Here is a 16,835-nt window from a genome sequence, read left to right as displayed (position 1 = left end):
TATGTTAGCATTCATGCAGTAAGAAACAATTAGATGAAAATTTTGAATAATAATTGGGAGAAGTGGTGTCTGTGCTTGTTACACATTCCCCTTAGAAAACACTGTGAAAAGTATGGTTTGCTATATTTTAGAGATGCTGTAATTACTGTGTGATGTGAGTTGTTATGGTAACAGGGTTTTCCCCCTTCCTATTAAATAACAGAGTAAATGGTTGCTTGAGACGTGATTGAATTGTCAGCTTTCAAGCTAATGTTATCCTGATGGGAAAGGGGAGTGGGGGGGCGGGGGGAGAAGAGAGACTGAGGTAGAGAGAGAAAGTGGGAGGGAGGGAGGAGAGAGAGAGTTTAAAATGTCCAGAAAGCACCTACAAAGTGAGGAGTGTCATTCTCCTTTAAAAATGTGTCCTTCACAAGCCCTCCCTTCTTGTCTTCCAGTCAGTATTTGTCAGGGGACGGGAATAACAAAAAATTATTCTGTGCAAACAAGATTACTATTGACAGACAACTGAAGCCTATGCTTTCTTATTTATATACAGTGGGACATTGAGCAGCCTTGGGGTCTCTAACACCAAGTACAAATGGTTTTTCTTCTGGGAACATAGGAGTGTGCATATGTCACGGACCAGATGTCGTGACTCAGTATTGGTGTGTCTGGGTAGCAACTGAAGTTAACTGCTTTTATTCTTTAGATAATAATATATACCTCTGGGAAACATGAAGACGCCTTACTTTGTGAGATTGAGGTTTTAAAATCCATAGCACACGCTTGACCTGTCAGTTTTACTTGCTGTTCTACCTTGTTTCATAGTCAACCTCACCAAAGCTCGACTGACATGATTTAAGTTATTTAATGAAGGGCTGTTGAAATGAGTATTTTCTTATAAATGAATAATTATATTTGTTAAGATCACTCAAGAGGCAGAGAACATTACCAAACTTCTGGGCAATGCATTCTGAACTGTAAATTATCAAATTAAATGGTCATGTCGTTCCTGCTCGGGCTTCCCTGGTGAAGTAAAGAATTTGCCTGTAATTCAGGAGACCCAGGTTCAGTCCCTGGGTAAGGAAGATCCTCTCGAAGAGAAAATGGCAACTCGCTCCAGTATTCTTGCTTGGAGAACCCCATGGACAGAGGAGCCTGGCGGGCTAGAGTCCATGGGGTAGAATAGGGTCAAATGCAACTGATCAACTAAACACAGGCACATAGTTCCTTCAAGTAAAACATGTGTCTGTGCAGAAACTAGATCTCCTTTTTCATTCTGTGTTTTGCTCTACGTTTGTGAATTGTGTTTCTAGGCAGGATATTTTCTGTCGAGCTAGTATTTCAGGTATATGTCATTAGAACTTGTGTGATACTAATTAAAATGTTTAGTTAGGAAATTTCAAACTGTAAAGTTTATAATACTCACTTTAAGTTTTGCTTTGTCGCTCACTGTGTTTTTAATCTGGAATGAAACATTTCCCAGCCAGGACATTTTGAACATGTTTTGTAAAATTTCAAATAACCATATCCTCAACAACTTGTATTAGAGTTTAGCTGTGCCTATTAAAATGATTTTCTAGCATTGTGTTTTCACACATCATAACTCTCTGTGATTACTTGTTTATGATAGTGTAGTTTTCACATGACAAGATTTTGCCTTAAAGTGAATACTGTACATTTAATTTGGTTAAGCTCAGCAGGTCTTTAAGTGAACATTTATGTGTGAGACACTGTTGTGGGTTCAGTGTCCATGAGAGTGATTCCAGGGTGAATAGAATATGATTTCTGCTCTTAGGTTGGTATGATCAGTGTCCAATCACAAAAAAATGCAATCTGTTGAGTATAACAAGAGAGGTGTAGTATAGTGTACTGGAAGTGTAGGGATGGGAGAAATATTTCAGTAAGTAGAGATGAGAGGAACACAGGACATTCAAAGCTGTGGAAGCAATCAGTGAATGCGAAGGTCTTGAAGAGTATCGGACAGGCTTGGAAATTGGTTTATAACCCAAGTGAATCAGAATACAGGTTAAATGAAAGAGAGGAGCAGAAAGCAAGTGGGGAAACTGGTTGAGGATCTTAGCCAGCAGAGTTCTCACATAACAACAAATTATTTCTTAAAGTAAATGGTGTACTTTTAATTCTAAAATACTTTGGACATACATAGAAGAATTTTGGACTTTATTCTTTAATGAACCATCAAAGGTTTTTTGAAAAATTCTGAGTTAATATAATAGTAGCAACATCATTCAGGATGTATTGCTGCTGCTGCTAAGTCACGTCAGTCATGTCCAACTCTGTGCGACCCCATAGACGGCAGCCCAACAGGCTCCTCTGTCCCTGGAATTCTCCAGGCAAGAATACTGGAGTGGGTTGCCATTTCCTTCTCCAATGCGTGAAAGTGAAAAGTGAAAGTGAAGTCGCTCAGTCATGTCTGACTCTTAGTGACCCCATGGACTGCAGCCTACCAGGCTCCTCCATCCATAGCATTCTCCAGGCAAGAGTACTGGAGTGGGTTGCTGTTGCCTACTCCGAGGATGTAGGAGGAAGAAGATTAGAAGGAAGAAAGATTTTAGACTGCTAAGAGATGAGCTAGGTGGCCTTAATAATTAAGACAGGAATTAGGACTAACTCAGGAAGACAGAGAAGGCAATGGCACCCCACTCCCGTACTCTTGCCTGGAAAATTCCATGGATGGAGGAGCCTGGTAGGCTGCAGTCCATGGGGTCGCTAAGAGTCAGACATGACTGAGCGACTTCACTTTCACTTTTCACTTTCACGCATTGGAGAAGGAAATGGCAACCCACTCCAGTGTTCTTGCCTGGAGAATCCCAGGGACGGGGGTGCCTGGTGGGCTGCCGTCTATGGGGTCACACAGAGTCGGACACGACTGAAGTGACTTAGCAGCAGTAGCAGTGAGCAAGGAAGTAGGGACAAACGTAGTGAACATTTCAGAGGCAGAGTTGACAACTGAGTTGGAGGCAAGGGAGAAGTCCAGGATAAATCATAAATTTAAAATCTGGGTGACTGCAATATTGATGGGGTAATGTTGACAGAGGAATGAAAAGAGGGAAAGTGACTTTTGAATGATGATGCAAAGAAGTGTATAGAGGTTATTAGATAGTGGGAGGTGAATGTTTGAGAAGTACATGTTCTAAAAGTGGTCATTTTCAAACTATGTGTTTTAAATTTTATTTTATTGAGTTATATGCATATGGTAGGTTCCTCCCCTTTTAGTGTATCATTCTATGAATTTTGAGAAGTGAACACATTCATCTAATCAGTACCACAGTCAAGACAAGGTCAGTTTTAGTACCCTAAAATCACCCCATGCCCCTTTGCAGTCAGCCCCTCCTGTGCTCCCCCATCTCCTGGCAACTACTGATCTCTCTTGTGTGCCTCTAGTTAAAACTGCATTTTAAAGAATTATAGGGACCACCACAGGCTAAGAGATGCAGGTTCTGTCCCTGGGTTGGGCAGATCCTCTGGAGAAGGAAATGGCAACCTCCTTCAGTATTCTTGCCTGGAGAATCCCATGAACAGTGGAGCCTGGTGGGCTACAGTCCATGGGGTCGTAAAGAGCCAGACACGACCGAGCATGCGTGCATGAGCACTCACGAGGGACCACCACGGGGTAGACCAAGATGATCATGAGGGCTGAGCACCAAGCCCTCAACCTTTCTCCTTACTTCATCTAGACAAATTTTGCTTCTTTCCTTCATGTTTTATATATTGGCAGTTTACTTAATGTTTGGGTGGAAATGTTTGGGTGGAAAAATTATGTAACTAAATACTTGAAAACTTATTCTACAGTCTTAGTGATACCACTCTGAGCCACCAATATCTCTTACCTATAGTTTTACAGGTGCCTCTGAGCAGATTTCTCTGCTTTGACCTTTGTCCGCTATAGTCTCTTCTCAGCAGAACAGTCCATAAGATCCTTTTACAACGTAGATTAGATCATATCATTTGTCTCAAAACCTTATAATGACTCCCCCTTTAGTGAGAGTAAAGGCCAGTCCTGAGAACTGACCTAGAAGGCCATCCTTTCTCCTGTTGACTCACCAGCCCTCTCTCTTTCCACTCTCCTCTTTGCTCCTCTGTCTGTGCTCATTATACTGGCCTCCCTTCTGTTCCTAAAACGGTGAGCCGTGCAGTCACTTTAGGGACCTTTGCCTTATCTTTTATTTTGCTTTTTGATTGAATTAAAAGTCATGTAACATCAAACTAACCATTTTAATGCCTAAATGTATAAGTCAGTGGTATTTAGTACCTTTCCAGTGTGTAATCATCACCTCTATCTAGCTCTGAAACCTTTTCATCACCCTCAAATGAGACCATGTATACATTAAATGTTCCCTCCCACTTCTTCATCTCCCCATCCCCGGCAACCACTAAGTTGCTTTCTATCTGTATGGATTTCCCTGTTCGGACATTTCATATAAATGGAATCGTATAATATGTGACCTTTTGTGTCTGACTTCTTTCACTTTCACATCATGTTTTCAAGGTACATCCGTGTTGTAGTACTTCATTCCTTTTTATGGCCAAATAATATTCCATTGTGGATATATCATTTTTTGTTCATCCATTTATTCTTTCATGAACAAATTCATTCATGGATTATTTCTGCCTACTACCTATAGTGAAAGTGCTGCTTGAGCATGTATTACAGTATTTGTTTGAATGAGTATTTTCAGTTCTTTTAAGTATATACCTAGGAGTGGAATTGTGTGTATCTGTGTGTGTGCATGCTCAGCCGTGTCTGACTCTTGCAACCCTGTGGACTGTAGTCCACCAGGCTCTTCTGTCCGTGAAATTTTCCGGGTAAGAATACTGAAGTGGGTTGCCATTTCCTTCTTCAGGGGATCTTCCCAACCCAGGGACTGAACCCATGTCTCTTGAGTCTCCTGTATTTTCAGGCAGATTCAAGCCCAGGAGTGGAATTGCTGGGTCATAATTCTATGTTTAACTTTTTGAGGAACCACCAAACTCTTTTCCATAGCAGTTGAACCATTTTCCATTCCCACCAGCACTTTCCTTTGTTTTTACATCTTCATTTTCAAGTTTTCTCTCAGACTTCACCTTCTCAATGAGATACACTGATCACTCTATTGGTCCTGTAATCTGCTTTTGTCCCCACTCTGACCTTGTTATCCTTCTTTCCCCCTTTTCCTCTATTTGCATATTTCCGTAACATGGTCTCTTCTTTTAGGCACATGCAGTAATGTTTCATTATACTTAGTACTACCTCTTATACATAGAAACTCTTACTCTTTCCTAAATCATAGAACCTGCTCACCTCAGCAGTCCATCAGACACCTGTCATTGCATGGGTATGCAGAGTTAGTCTTCGAAAAAGAATATTGCACATGTTAATTAAAACTTAGTGCACAGTGCTTGAGAACCTTGCTTTATCATCTGTTGAATAACAGGGTTGAAATGTCATGATTTGGAATTTGTTTGTTGATTGGCTTTCCTTCAAAGCTTCTCACAAGCATAGCAAATGATACATGATTTTCACACTTTAAAAATGCTAATTATATTTGTCAGTCTAGCAATATTACCTATATGGGAGGGTTATGTCTTGAATTGGAACAGGATCCTAAGATGTGTTTGTGTTAAAAATGGTCAAGGAAGTCTCTGTCTGTAGCACAGCTGGAGAGTAAGGGCCTGGCTGTATGCAAGCCGCTTCCCTAAGTCTCTCTTCTGGAAGGGAAAAAGTGAGAAAGTGCATTTTACAGGAGATTTGGCCCCGGCTAACTCCACAGAACACTAAGTCTAGGTATACTCTCAGGAAACCTGGGGAGTTCAGGCTGGTGTCTAGGCTCAAGCCTGACTGCCTCCCTGCACCCACCTTCAGATGTGGTCTGAGTAGCAGTCGGAGGAGTAGCTTTAACCTTCAGTTTATAACCTCCTTTTAAATAGGTTTCCTGACATGAGCGTCTTTGTTCTTAGAAGCTTGACATTTGATTTGCTTATTTACCTTTACATTTTTTTATACTACTTTCTTTTCTTAACTCAAGTTTAAGGAGCAATTGAGATCATTGTCTTTCCAAACACATTCAGTGCTCTCTTTGCCAATTTGCCGAGACTTGAGCTTCCCAGGTGGCATAAGAGAGCTGGGTTCGATCCCTGGTTAAGATCCCCTGGAGGAGGGGACGGCAACCCATTCCACTGTTCTTGCCCGGAGAATCCCATGGACAGAGGAGCTTCTAGGTCTATGGGCCATAGGGTCACAAAGAGTCAGACACGACTAAGTGACTTAGCACACAGCACATGGATATTCTCAGTTGTGCAATGATGTCCGTGGATTACTTGGCAGCAAAATTTTAAGATATTTTGAAGTTCTGAAGTAAGAAGTAAAAGTTTTAGTGGTGTTGGTTTTCTTTCTGTGTAATTCAGATCTCAAAATAGAACTCAAAGATTGTTCGTCTATTTTATGGAAAGAAAACAGAATTGATAGGAAAAAGTTAAAGGGAAGTCCCCATGTGTTGGAGACAGAGATCCAGGGCAAGGACTAATTGTACCACCACGGCTTCCTGAACAATGAGAGAGGAAGCGGGAATTGGTGGGTTCATTCCTTCAAGGAGTTTTGTTAATATGTCGACAAGGCTCCCCTTACTCTACTTGACAGAATGAGTACTTAACCAGAAAAGCAAGAAACCTGTCTTTATAATTTTTTTTAAGTTTATTTCATGATCTGAATATCTCTCTCATACTGTTTGAATATCTGATTTTTAAAAAAGAAACAATGGGATGAGGGGTGTAGATTTCAGACAGAACTGATCTCTTTGTTCCCACAGATGCTTCATAATCCATTTATGTCCATTTGTGACTCTCTGCCCATTTCTGAGCCCTCTGCAGTCACTGATCGATTTATAATCCTCATATCCTTCCAGAGCCCCTTGCTTGTTGTAGGACCACACTGAGATAGGGATGAAAGAAAATACCAGAAGCCATGGAAACCAACTCTGTTCAGAGAGGCTGTTCTCTGCCCTATAACAAAGCACTGGAGAAAATGAATTCCTGTCATATAGTAAAAATCTCCGTAAACACTGTAGTTATCATGATCTTAGGGCAATCATACAGAAATTTGTCCTTTTTGTGTGTTTGTTGTTGTTGTTTGTCTATGAGACACAGACTAAAGTTTCCGTTGTTTGAGTTTAGATGAGATGAGTTACAGGAAGCATGAAATGTGATGCACTGTGACTGTTTTTTTCTTGAGTGATCTTTCTTTAACAGAAGCAGACCTTGGCAAGATTTGTTGCAAGATAGCCGTATACTAATAGGTAGAAACAGAAATGACTATGAAAACCAGATGTTTTGTCTGGGCCTGTCTTCAGAAACAGGATTTCAGTGTTGGCATATATCATTTTTCTCTTGTTTACCCACACTGATTAAAGGGCATTTATCTAGTGGTGTGCACAATTGCTGTGTGCGGGACTCATTTGCATGCTCTTGCCACGACAGTGTCTGCACAACATGATATTTCTGTCGGCAATTTAAGTTTATTACTTCAGAAGCTGTCATACTGGAAGTCCAGGATGTGAGCAATATTTATTTTTATTTAAAATTACTAGGGGGATTTGTTAGACAAAACCTAGTTTCCTGACATTGACAAGAGGCTTTCTAGAGTTTCTCCCTAATTTTCAAAGACATATTTGTATTACACATGCATCTTAACTTGTGGTCATTGTAGGATTTTATTTGCTTTAATTTAGAAAATTCCAGGCTTATTTTATTTTGTCTTTGCAGGATTCTAAACTCCTCTCCTTTGAAAATCTCCAAAAGATCTTATTTGCGGTTATGATCCTAGACGGATTTGGTTTGTTTTAGAATCTAAACCATTGAAATGAAGGGAAAGAAAGAGTTCCCGATACAGTTTTCATTTTATTCTGTTTTAATATTGTGCAGCCTGACTTATGGTACATTTTCCCCACAGGTTCATATCCAGCTTTCCGAGTGGCACCGGGCAGTTTTTCTCCCCCAGGCCTGGCTCGCGTATATGACTCGTGCTTATCATGCCATTTTACAGGTAATGAAATCATGGGATGGCTTGATTTAAGGCCTGTCTCTTTTTAAAGTTTACTGCAAATATGTATTTAATGTAGAAGCACTTAGGAAAATAGCATTATCAAAAATGCAGTAGTTTTCTTCTTTCTGACTTATATTAATGCAAATATGTGGCATCTAGAAAAATGGTACAGATGAACCTATTTGCAGGGCAGGAATAGAGATGCAGACTAGAGAATGGACATGTGGATTGAGGCAGGGAATGGGAGGGTGGGACAAATTGGGAGCTTAGGTTTGACATATATACCCTACCATGTGTAACATAGGTGGCTAGTGGAAAGCTGTTTTATTGCACAGGGAGCTCAGCTAGGTGCTCTGTGATGACCAAGAGAAGTGGGATGATGGTAGGTTAGAGGGAGGCTCAAGAGGGATGGGAAATATATATACATACAGCTGATTGACTTCATTGTACAGCAGAAACGAACACGTTTTAAAGTGATTATACTCCAATAAAAAATGCAACGGTTATTTTTGCTCATAAAAGAATGTGAAGCGTACATATATAACTGCCCTTAAATTTTCAATGTGATGGCCCTCCAAATGTGTGTTCCATCCAGAGCTCACTCTTGAATGCTTCTCTCCTGTGTCCTGCTGCTTGGTGAATGTCTGTTATTGTGCCTGCTGTCCCCCATGGCTGGCCCACAGCACCCCAACTTGAGCACATCCCAGACTGAGTTCACCATCTTGTACCTGCCCCATCTCCATCTGGACTTGCTTATGTCTCCAGCTTTATGTCTTAACCCTTCCCCTGCATTTTCAACCTTGCTCAATTTCTTTGTTTTCCTAAACACAGCATGTCTTCCCTAACCTCTTAATTATTTTAGTTCCCCAGCCAGGGATCAAACCTAGGCCCCCTGTATTGGGAAAGTAGGGTCTTAGCCACTGGACCGCTAGGGAAGTAAGCCCTAACCGTTTGACTTTTACCTACACTCTTCTTTTGCAGGCACTGCTACTTCCCTTTGCCTGCTCAAGGCTCTTTTGCAGCTTTTCCCTTTTTGTCAAATTCCAGGAGTAAGTTTCACTTTGTATGTATAGTTAGTCATGGTGGCTTAAGGGGCACATGTTGGAATGGCAAATTTCTGCTTGTTCTTTATAGTTTGATCTGTGTGTCTCCCCTCTCCCCCCAGGGTTGTCTGCCCCTCGCATCTGCTTCCTTAGAACCCTTGCTTCCCTTTAGAAGCCCTCATCACCTGAGTTACATGTCCAGGGTCTCCCTCCAGTTGGCCCTCTTCCTTACAGTCAGAAGCTGTTTTCCTACCTGTTGTCTCCCCAGAACCTGACCTGTCTAAAACATTGTAGGTGCCCACTAAATAAGTGAATTATGCTTCACTTGACTTCTTTTATCCAATAACATTGTAAGTTATAGTTTGTGAATTTCACAAATTAGAAATAATTTTAACCAGTTTGGGAATATATATAAATGAGAAAAAAAAAACCCTACTAACTTAATCCTTTTTCCTAGCTTAAAATTCATTGTTAAGGATGATAGGGAAAAAAATCTAAATTACTTAAGAAATTGATGGCCCCACATAAGATTTTCATGAAGTCTTAAGAAATAAGGTGTTGTGGTTAAATATAACAGGTGTCCCCAACATCCGGGATCTAATGCCTGATGATCTGAGGTGGAACTGATGTAATAATAATAGAAATAAAGTATACAATAAATATAATGTGCTTGAATCATCCCAAGACCACGTTCCTCCTACCTTCTGATCTGTGAAAAGATTTGTTTCCTGGTGCCAAATAGGTTGGGGACCACTGTCCTAAAGGATGGAGGCGGGGCCAGAAGAATGACTAAGCATCTCAGCATTCATGTTTGCATCTTAAAACCTTGCTACAACATATTCAGTCTTTGATGCTTTAATAGAGGATGTACTCCAATATAGGCACCTGGACGCAGCAAGAATAACTCCTTTTCCTGCAGAATGTCCTGAGAGAATTTTATTTAGCTCTTACCATAAGGAAGGTCAAATTGGACAGGATTGTGGTATAACATGGGCATCTCTGGTGTCTCAGGCAGTAAAGTATCTTCTGCAATGCGGGAGACCCCGGTTCGATCCCTGGGTTGGGAAAATCCTCTGGAGAAGGGAATGGCAACCCACTCTAGTATTCTTACCTGAAGAATCCCACGGACAGAGGAGCCTGGCGGGCTACAGTCCATGAGGTCGCAAAGGATTGGACACAACTGAGCTACTAAGCATACACTCATGGGATATAACATGCAGATGACAAGCAGTTGATTTTTTTAAAATACTCTATGGTTTTCTTTTCATAATAAGACCTTTATTAAATGACTAGTGTCTGTCTACCAACATGTAACATTTAGTATTTCAATTCATCTTTACAGAAGCCCTTTAAAGTAGATATTGTTAACCTCATGTAGAATGGGATTATAGATGGGAAAGCAGGGTTAGCAGGAAAGCAAAGCAAACAGCACACAACCCAACAGTCAGTAAATGAGAGAACTAGAACTTAACTTGGGTTTGTCTGATTCCAGAGCCACAGCCTTTGCCACCATGTCATGCTTTTTCCCTAACATCATCATTGTGTGCCTCTGACTCTTTGCAACTCCATGGACTGTAGTTCGCCAGACTCCTCTGTCCATGGGATTTCCCAAGCAAGAATACTAGAGTGGGTTGCCATTTCCTTCTGCAGGGGAATCTGCCCTATGCACAGGTTAGACTTCCGTCTCCTGCTTTGGCAAGCTGATTCCTTACCACTGAGCCAGCTGGGCAGTCCAAGATGATCATTAATTGTTACAAATAATGCAAATTGGTTTAATATTTTTGAGATCAGTTTATGAAAATCCAGCTGAGTATTTGTAATAATACAGGTCAATTATTCTGCCTTTTCTATTGTTGTCAGCGACAGTATGTATCTTTATGTGTATTCATTTATCAATTAAAATCTCTTTCCTTTGGATTTCTAATAAGTCTAGTTCCATTGAGAATTGGTGATTAAAAGGTGAAACTCAAAGTAGGGACTATAAAAAGATTTTCAGTATTATTTTAAAAGTATAGCAGTGCTCTTTAGGCTATGAGTATTACTTGATATGCTGATGCATTTTAACTGTTCAACAGGTTGTTTTTTTTTAATGAGCCCACACACTTAAATAGAATTTACAGGATCTTAGAAGAATTAGAGCGACTGCCAAACTCCTCATCTATATCAAGAATTTCCGTCCTGGAGGATAGCTCTTTGGTACAGGAGGCATAGTTACTTCCATCTGGTGCTAGACATGTTTTGTAGACTACAGCATCAGAGCCATGTTTTATTCAATAAGCCTAGGAGACACTCTGAAAGGTACATTCTGCATTATTTCCTGGAGGTTGACTGTAATGTGAATAAGTTTGCAATTTAAACACTTCCAGTGACTTTCGCTTGAGCGTCAGCTTCTAGCCTCATGTAATTTTCCACAAGAACATGGGATTTTGAATTATAAGCATATCAAAGTGATTGACATGGGGAGGTATTTGAATTTCTTCCCTTGAAGTTGAAAAATGCAGCTACAGGTTGACTGACAGTTTTGAGTCCATTTTGGTAAGGTGCCATCCGTCGACCTGGCCTTGCTCCTTTTGAGGGATGCTAAGGAGGTTAAGGTTTCCAAGCTTTGTGTAGAGGGTCCTTAGGGACTATGACTGTCATCTCAGACAGGAAAGAGGGGTTAAAATAGGTTGGCTGAAGATACTTGTTTCCTGCATTGGTCAGCTGGCCACACAGTAATCTGAAGTCAAAACCAGTCAGGAATTGTGACTACTAGTAAATTACTCTTTGGCCATTTGTAAAGGTTGTTTGTTTGTTTTTAGTGTGCAAGTTTAGAATTAGGCAAAATTGCTCACTGTAATTAACAAGTTGTAGTTACATAGGCTGAGGGTATTTTTTTTTTTAAAAAAAAGGAAGATGAATGGATAAATTAATAATTGGAATCTACAGGCCATCCAAAAATCTCAGTTCAAGTGATCCTTTCAGCCTTTTCTCTCCCAACGAGTGTTCCCTCCACCTCACCCCTCTTCTTTTTTTTTTTTTTCTCACCCCTCTTCTTAACCATAGCTCTTGACCAGAAGCAGAGGAGACTGAGTTAAATAGCACTGGATCTCATATCAGCGGGTGAAGAATTGGATGGCAAAGTGGCTCTGAATAAATAACCTAACATTGACTGGGTGGAAGGAGTTAGAGACATTTCAGAAGCGAAGACTGAGAAGAACCAAAACTCTGAGAAAGGAAAAATGAAAAATGTACTTAGTCACAGTAGAGCTGTACTGATTTGTTGCTACAGGAGAGATCAGAAAAGTCTCAAGGGGCTACAGGAGAGATCAGAAAAGTCTCAAGGGGCTGCATGTATACCGGCCTTTTTGTGTTTTGTTTGTTTCTGAACAGATTTTTAACCTTTTAATTTCTTATCTTTTACGGAAAGCATTATGGGACGTAAATATTTTAGGAGGAAAGAGGAATAATTTAAGAAGCATAATAAACAGAGGTAGGCAATAAGCATGATTTTCTGTTTTTGCCTACCCTCTTGGAAGGCTACAATCAATATTAAATATTAATATCTTGCTAGTTTGACCACCTCTGATACCTTGCTCCAAGAGACAGAGGGAGAATGAAAAGGACAGAATTCTATCTTGGAAAACACAGAGGTGGGATGGACATTGACTGAGGTAAATAGACAAGAAGGACGTGAACAGAATGCCCACCAGATCTCAGTGTGCTGAACTGGTGAGCCCCGGGGCACTGTGTGCTGGAGGCTGCGCAGAATACAGGGCCTCCTTAGCTGGATAAAGGGTCCTTGTCCTTGCCAGTGAGCTTACGGGCTGGTAACGAGAGTGTGTGAGAGAAATACAGGGACGTGCAACTGTATAGTCTGGATATTACATTTTGGGGAACCTTTTACCCTTTGAGAGTATGCAGATTAAAAATATGAATTATTTCAAGGAGGTTTCATATACATATATATTCATGAGAGAATAGCTTGTAAGAAGATAATAAGGGGGATTTGTTTTCTACGGCAGACCTGATAACGGTAGCAATTATTCCCAGTCACTATACTAAATAGACACTTTTTCACATTATTTAATGTGATACTGTAATACCATAAGTTAGGTGTTTGCTATATTTTACAAATGGGAACCGAAGCTTGGAGAGGTGAAGTAACTTGCCCAAATTTACACAGCACACAAATAGAAATGCCATTAGGTCAGGACATCATGATTTCAGAACCCACAGTTCAGTTCAGTTCAGTTGCTCAGTCGTGTCTGACTCTTTGCGACCCCATGAATCGCAGCATTCCAGGCCTCCCTGTCCACCACAAACTCCCGGAGTTTACTCAAACTCATGCCCATCGAGTTGGTGATGCCATCTAGCCATCTCATCCTCTGTCGTCCCCTTCTCCTCCTGCCCCCATTCCCTCCCAGCATCAGGGTCTTTTCCAATGAGTCAACTCTTCGCATGAGGTGGCCAAAGTATTGGAGCTTCAGCTTCAGCATCAGTCCTTCCAATGAACACCCAGGACTGATCTCCTTTAGAATGGGCTGGTTGGATCTCCTTGCAGTCCAAGGGACTCTCAAGAGTCTTCTCCAACACCACAGTTCAAAGCATCAATTCTTCGGCGCTCAGCTTTCTTCACAGTCCAACTCTCACATCCATACATGACCACTGGAAAAACCATAGCCTTGACTAGACGGACCTTTGTTGGCAAAGTAATGTCTCTGCTTCTTAATATGCCTTCTAGGTTGGTCCTAACTTTCCTTCCAAGGAGTAAGCGTCTTTTAATTTCATAGCTGCAGTCACCATCTGCAGTGATTCTGGAGCACAAAAAAATAAAGTCTGACACTGTTTCCACTGTCTCCCCATCTATTTCCCGTGAGGTAATGGGACCAGATACCATGATCTTAGTTTTCTGAATGTTAAACTTTAAGCCAGCTTTTTCACTCTCCTCTTTCACTTTCATCAAGAGGCTTTTTAGTTCCTCTTCACTTTCTGCCATAAGGGTGGTGTCATCTGCATATCTGAGGTTATTGATATTTCTCCTGGCAATCTTGATTCCAGCTTGTGCTTCTTCCAGCCCAGCGTGTCTCATGATGTGCTCTGCATAGAAGTTAAATAAGCAGGGTGACAATATACAGCCTTGATATACTCCTTCTCCTATTTGTAACCAGTCTGTTGTTCCATGTCCAGTTTAACTGTTGCTTCCTGACCTACATACAGGTTTCTCAAGAGTCAGAACCCACATCCTTAACCTAAAGTTGTATTGTTTTCCTCTCTAGAATATATAGAGAGATACATTTTTCTTCTGTAGAGCACACCATAAAACTCTAAAATCAACAAGAAAAATCAACCAGTAGAAAAATGAACAGAAAAAGAAACCCGAATAGTCTTTAAACATTTGGAAAGATGCTTAATCTCAGTAAACAGTAAAATGAAAATTAAAACCATAATGGGCCCCATTTTCACACTCCCCAAAATGGTAAAAATTTAAAAGCCTGACAATCCCAAATGCTGTCAAGGATGTGAGATAGCCAGAAATCGTTTACCGCTAGCGGGAACATAAGCCACACAAACACTTCTGAAAACAGTTTGGTATTACTCTCTAATATGTAATAATAAGTTCTTGTTTGATTCAAGGTATATCAATAAACCAGAATTTTAACTACATTTACATAATGTAGCTGGTGATGCAGGAAAGGGGAAAGCATCTGATCAAAATAATTCTGAGTGTAAAAAAAAAATAGAAAATAAATATTTGAAGGTTTTGCCTTTAATGGGATGATGATATTAGCTATATATAGCTAATAATAATATATATTATTTATTATATTTATATATTTATTTATTTATAAATTTTATTTATTTATATTTATTTTATTTATTATATTTATATTTATTATTTATATTTATATATTTATTATATATATATTTTATATATTTATTATATATATTATAACTAATAATATATATATATTATTTTTTTTTGGCCTGGTACTGGTTGAGAATTATGTCTGTAAATTTAGTCAAGAAATAGAAATGTAGTGTGCAGCTGTTTGATAATAATTTTTGTTACACCTTACCTAAATCTTAAGCGTTATGTACTTCTTACTCATTTTCTAACCTTTCTATTGTAATATTGGTAACCCAATCTCGGTATTGCATCAGTTCAAATTAGCAACTGCTGACACAGTCAGATTATTACTATATGGAGGATTTGTTGAATGGGACCTATGAACTTCAAATCTGCTTTTAATAGATATCCCAACATTTAATGCTCTGCACTAAATTTGCCAGATATACAACTGCTCCAGGAGATACTTATTGGTGAATGTGGAAACCCCTCAGCAGTCAGATAATTCTCTCTCCTCACACATCCTCTGTCATAATCTGTTGTCTTATCAGGAACACCTAAGGCCACTTGGGAATGGATCCATCTGTTACCTAAGTGTTTTCCAAAGAAATTTTAAGATCATTTTGGCCATAGAGGTTGCATGCTGATGGATGCTGTGCTTTTTTCAGGGAAGGATAGGAGAACTGGAATTGCAGTTAAAACATGGAAAAGAAGGACCTGAAGAGGTGCAGTACAAAAAAAACACAGCCTGGCTCTGGTAAGGGGACGGCTTTCTGTGCTCATTATTTGCCAGGGGAAATGAACTGTGAAGGAGAAGGTGACTGCCTTTAAAGACTTAAATGTTAGAATTTTAACCTCTCTAAGAGCCTAAGGGGGCAAGGGCCAAAGATGTGATGGGTGTGTTTTCCATCTTCTCCCCAGATAAAAGGAGTGCTTTATTCATGGATTTTATTTATTTTTATTGTTTTCTTAAGCAGTGTGGAAATGGTTTGTTTTTCCCTTTTCCCCCTATAATTGATTATTTTATATGCTTTTGAATAATGGTTGAGTGTTTTTCTCACTCATTTAGTCAAAGAATACCTTCCTCTGCCCTGCTCTTCCCTCCTCAACACATCTTCATTACCAGGAGCAACTTTACCATGTCAAGACTTTAATTTCTTTGGCAGAAATCCCCCAGTGAATTCCCACTATATTATCTAGAAATGTGTAAGTGCTGGCACATTAAAAGCAGTTTAAATTGTTACATAGGGTGGGATGAATACCTTGTCAGATTAATGTTGCAGCAGCCTAAATCTAAGTAAAGTGCCCAGAATCTAATAAATAACTTTGCCTGTAGCCACAGGTTTCTTTAATATAAAAATCCGTTCAAAGGTTACTTGGGTTTCAGTTTTTAATTTACTAACAATTGGCATATGTAGAAAAGCAGAAGCTCTGTGTGTGTGTGTGTGTGTGTGTACTTGCATGTTTAAATAATTCCATTCTAAGTTATATTTCCCAGATTCATTTTAAAAATAGCAATGCAGTTTAAAACATTATGACATTGGATTTAAGACTAGAGATTAAGCATTTGGATTTTGCTTCCTATTTGCTATTTTCCTTTACACATGGTTTTAATTTCATCTTCTGAAAATGATAATCTGGGGAGTGGTATGTTAGCTATACTATTCCAAATATACATGGTGACATATGGAATCAAGGATGTGAGAGAGAGATGAAAGTCAAGGATAACTCTAAGATTTTGACTGTGAATAAGTATTGCATTCTCATTTACTCAGATAGAGAAAACTACAGAAAAACAGATCTATCTAGAATAAAAATTAGATTTGAGACATGCTAAGCCTGAGATACCTAATTAGACCTACAGTTTGGAGGTATCAAGTAGGTTGTTGACTATAAGTGTAGAGTTCAGGGTGAGTTCAGGGCTGGATATATAAATTTGGGAATT

General features: G+C 39.6%; 1 protein-coding gene across 5 annotated transcripts in view; it reads left to right on the top strand.

Annotated features, from left to right (window-relative positions):
* Positions 1–16,835, top strand: part of FOCAD (focadhesin) — a 292,503-nt gene that overhangs the window by 202,475 nt on the left and 73,193 nt on the right. For all 5 annotated transcript variants that reach the window (XM_065908204.1, XM_065908205.1, XM_065908203.1 and 2 more), the window contains 2 exons: positions 7,925–8,017; positions 15,559–15,647. In XM_065908204.1, coding sequence (XP_065764276.1) covers positions 7,925–8,017; positions 15,559–15,647 — 182 coding nt within the window. The remainder of the gene's footprint in view (positions 1–7,924; positions 8,018–15,558; positions 15,648–16,835) is intronic.

Source organism: Muntiacus reevesi, chromosome 17, assembly GCF_963930625.1.
Source record: "Muntiacus reevesi chromosome 17, mMunRee1.1, whole genome shotgun sequence".
Lineage (NCBI taxonomy): Eukaryota > Metazoa > Chordata > Mammalia > Artiodactyla > Cervidae > Muntiacus > Muntiacus reevesi.
The sequence above is the reverse complement of the archived record's forward strand: the minus strand, read 5'-3'. Positions and strand labels throughout refer to the sequence as shown.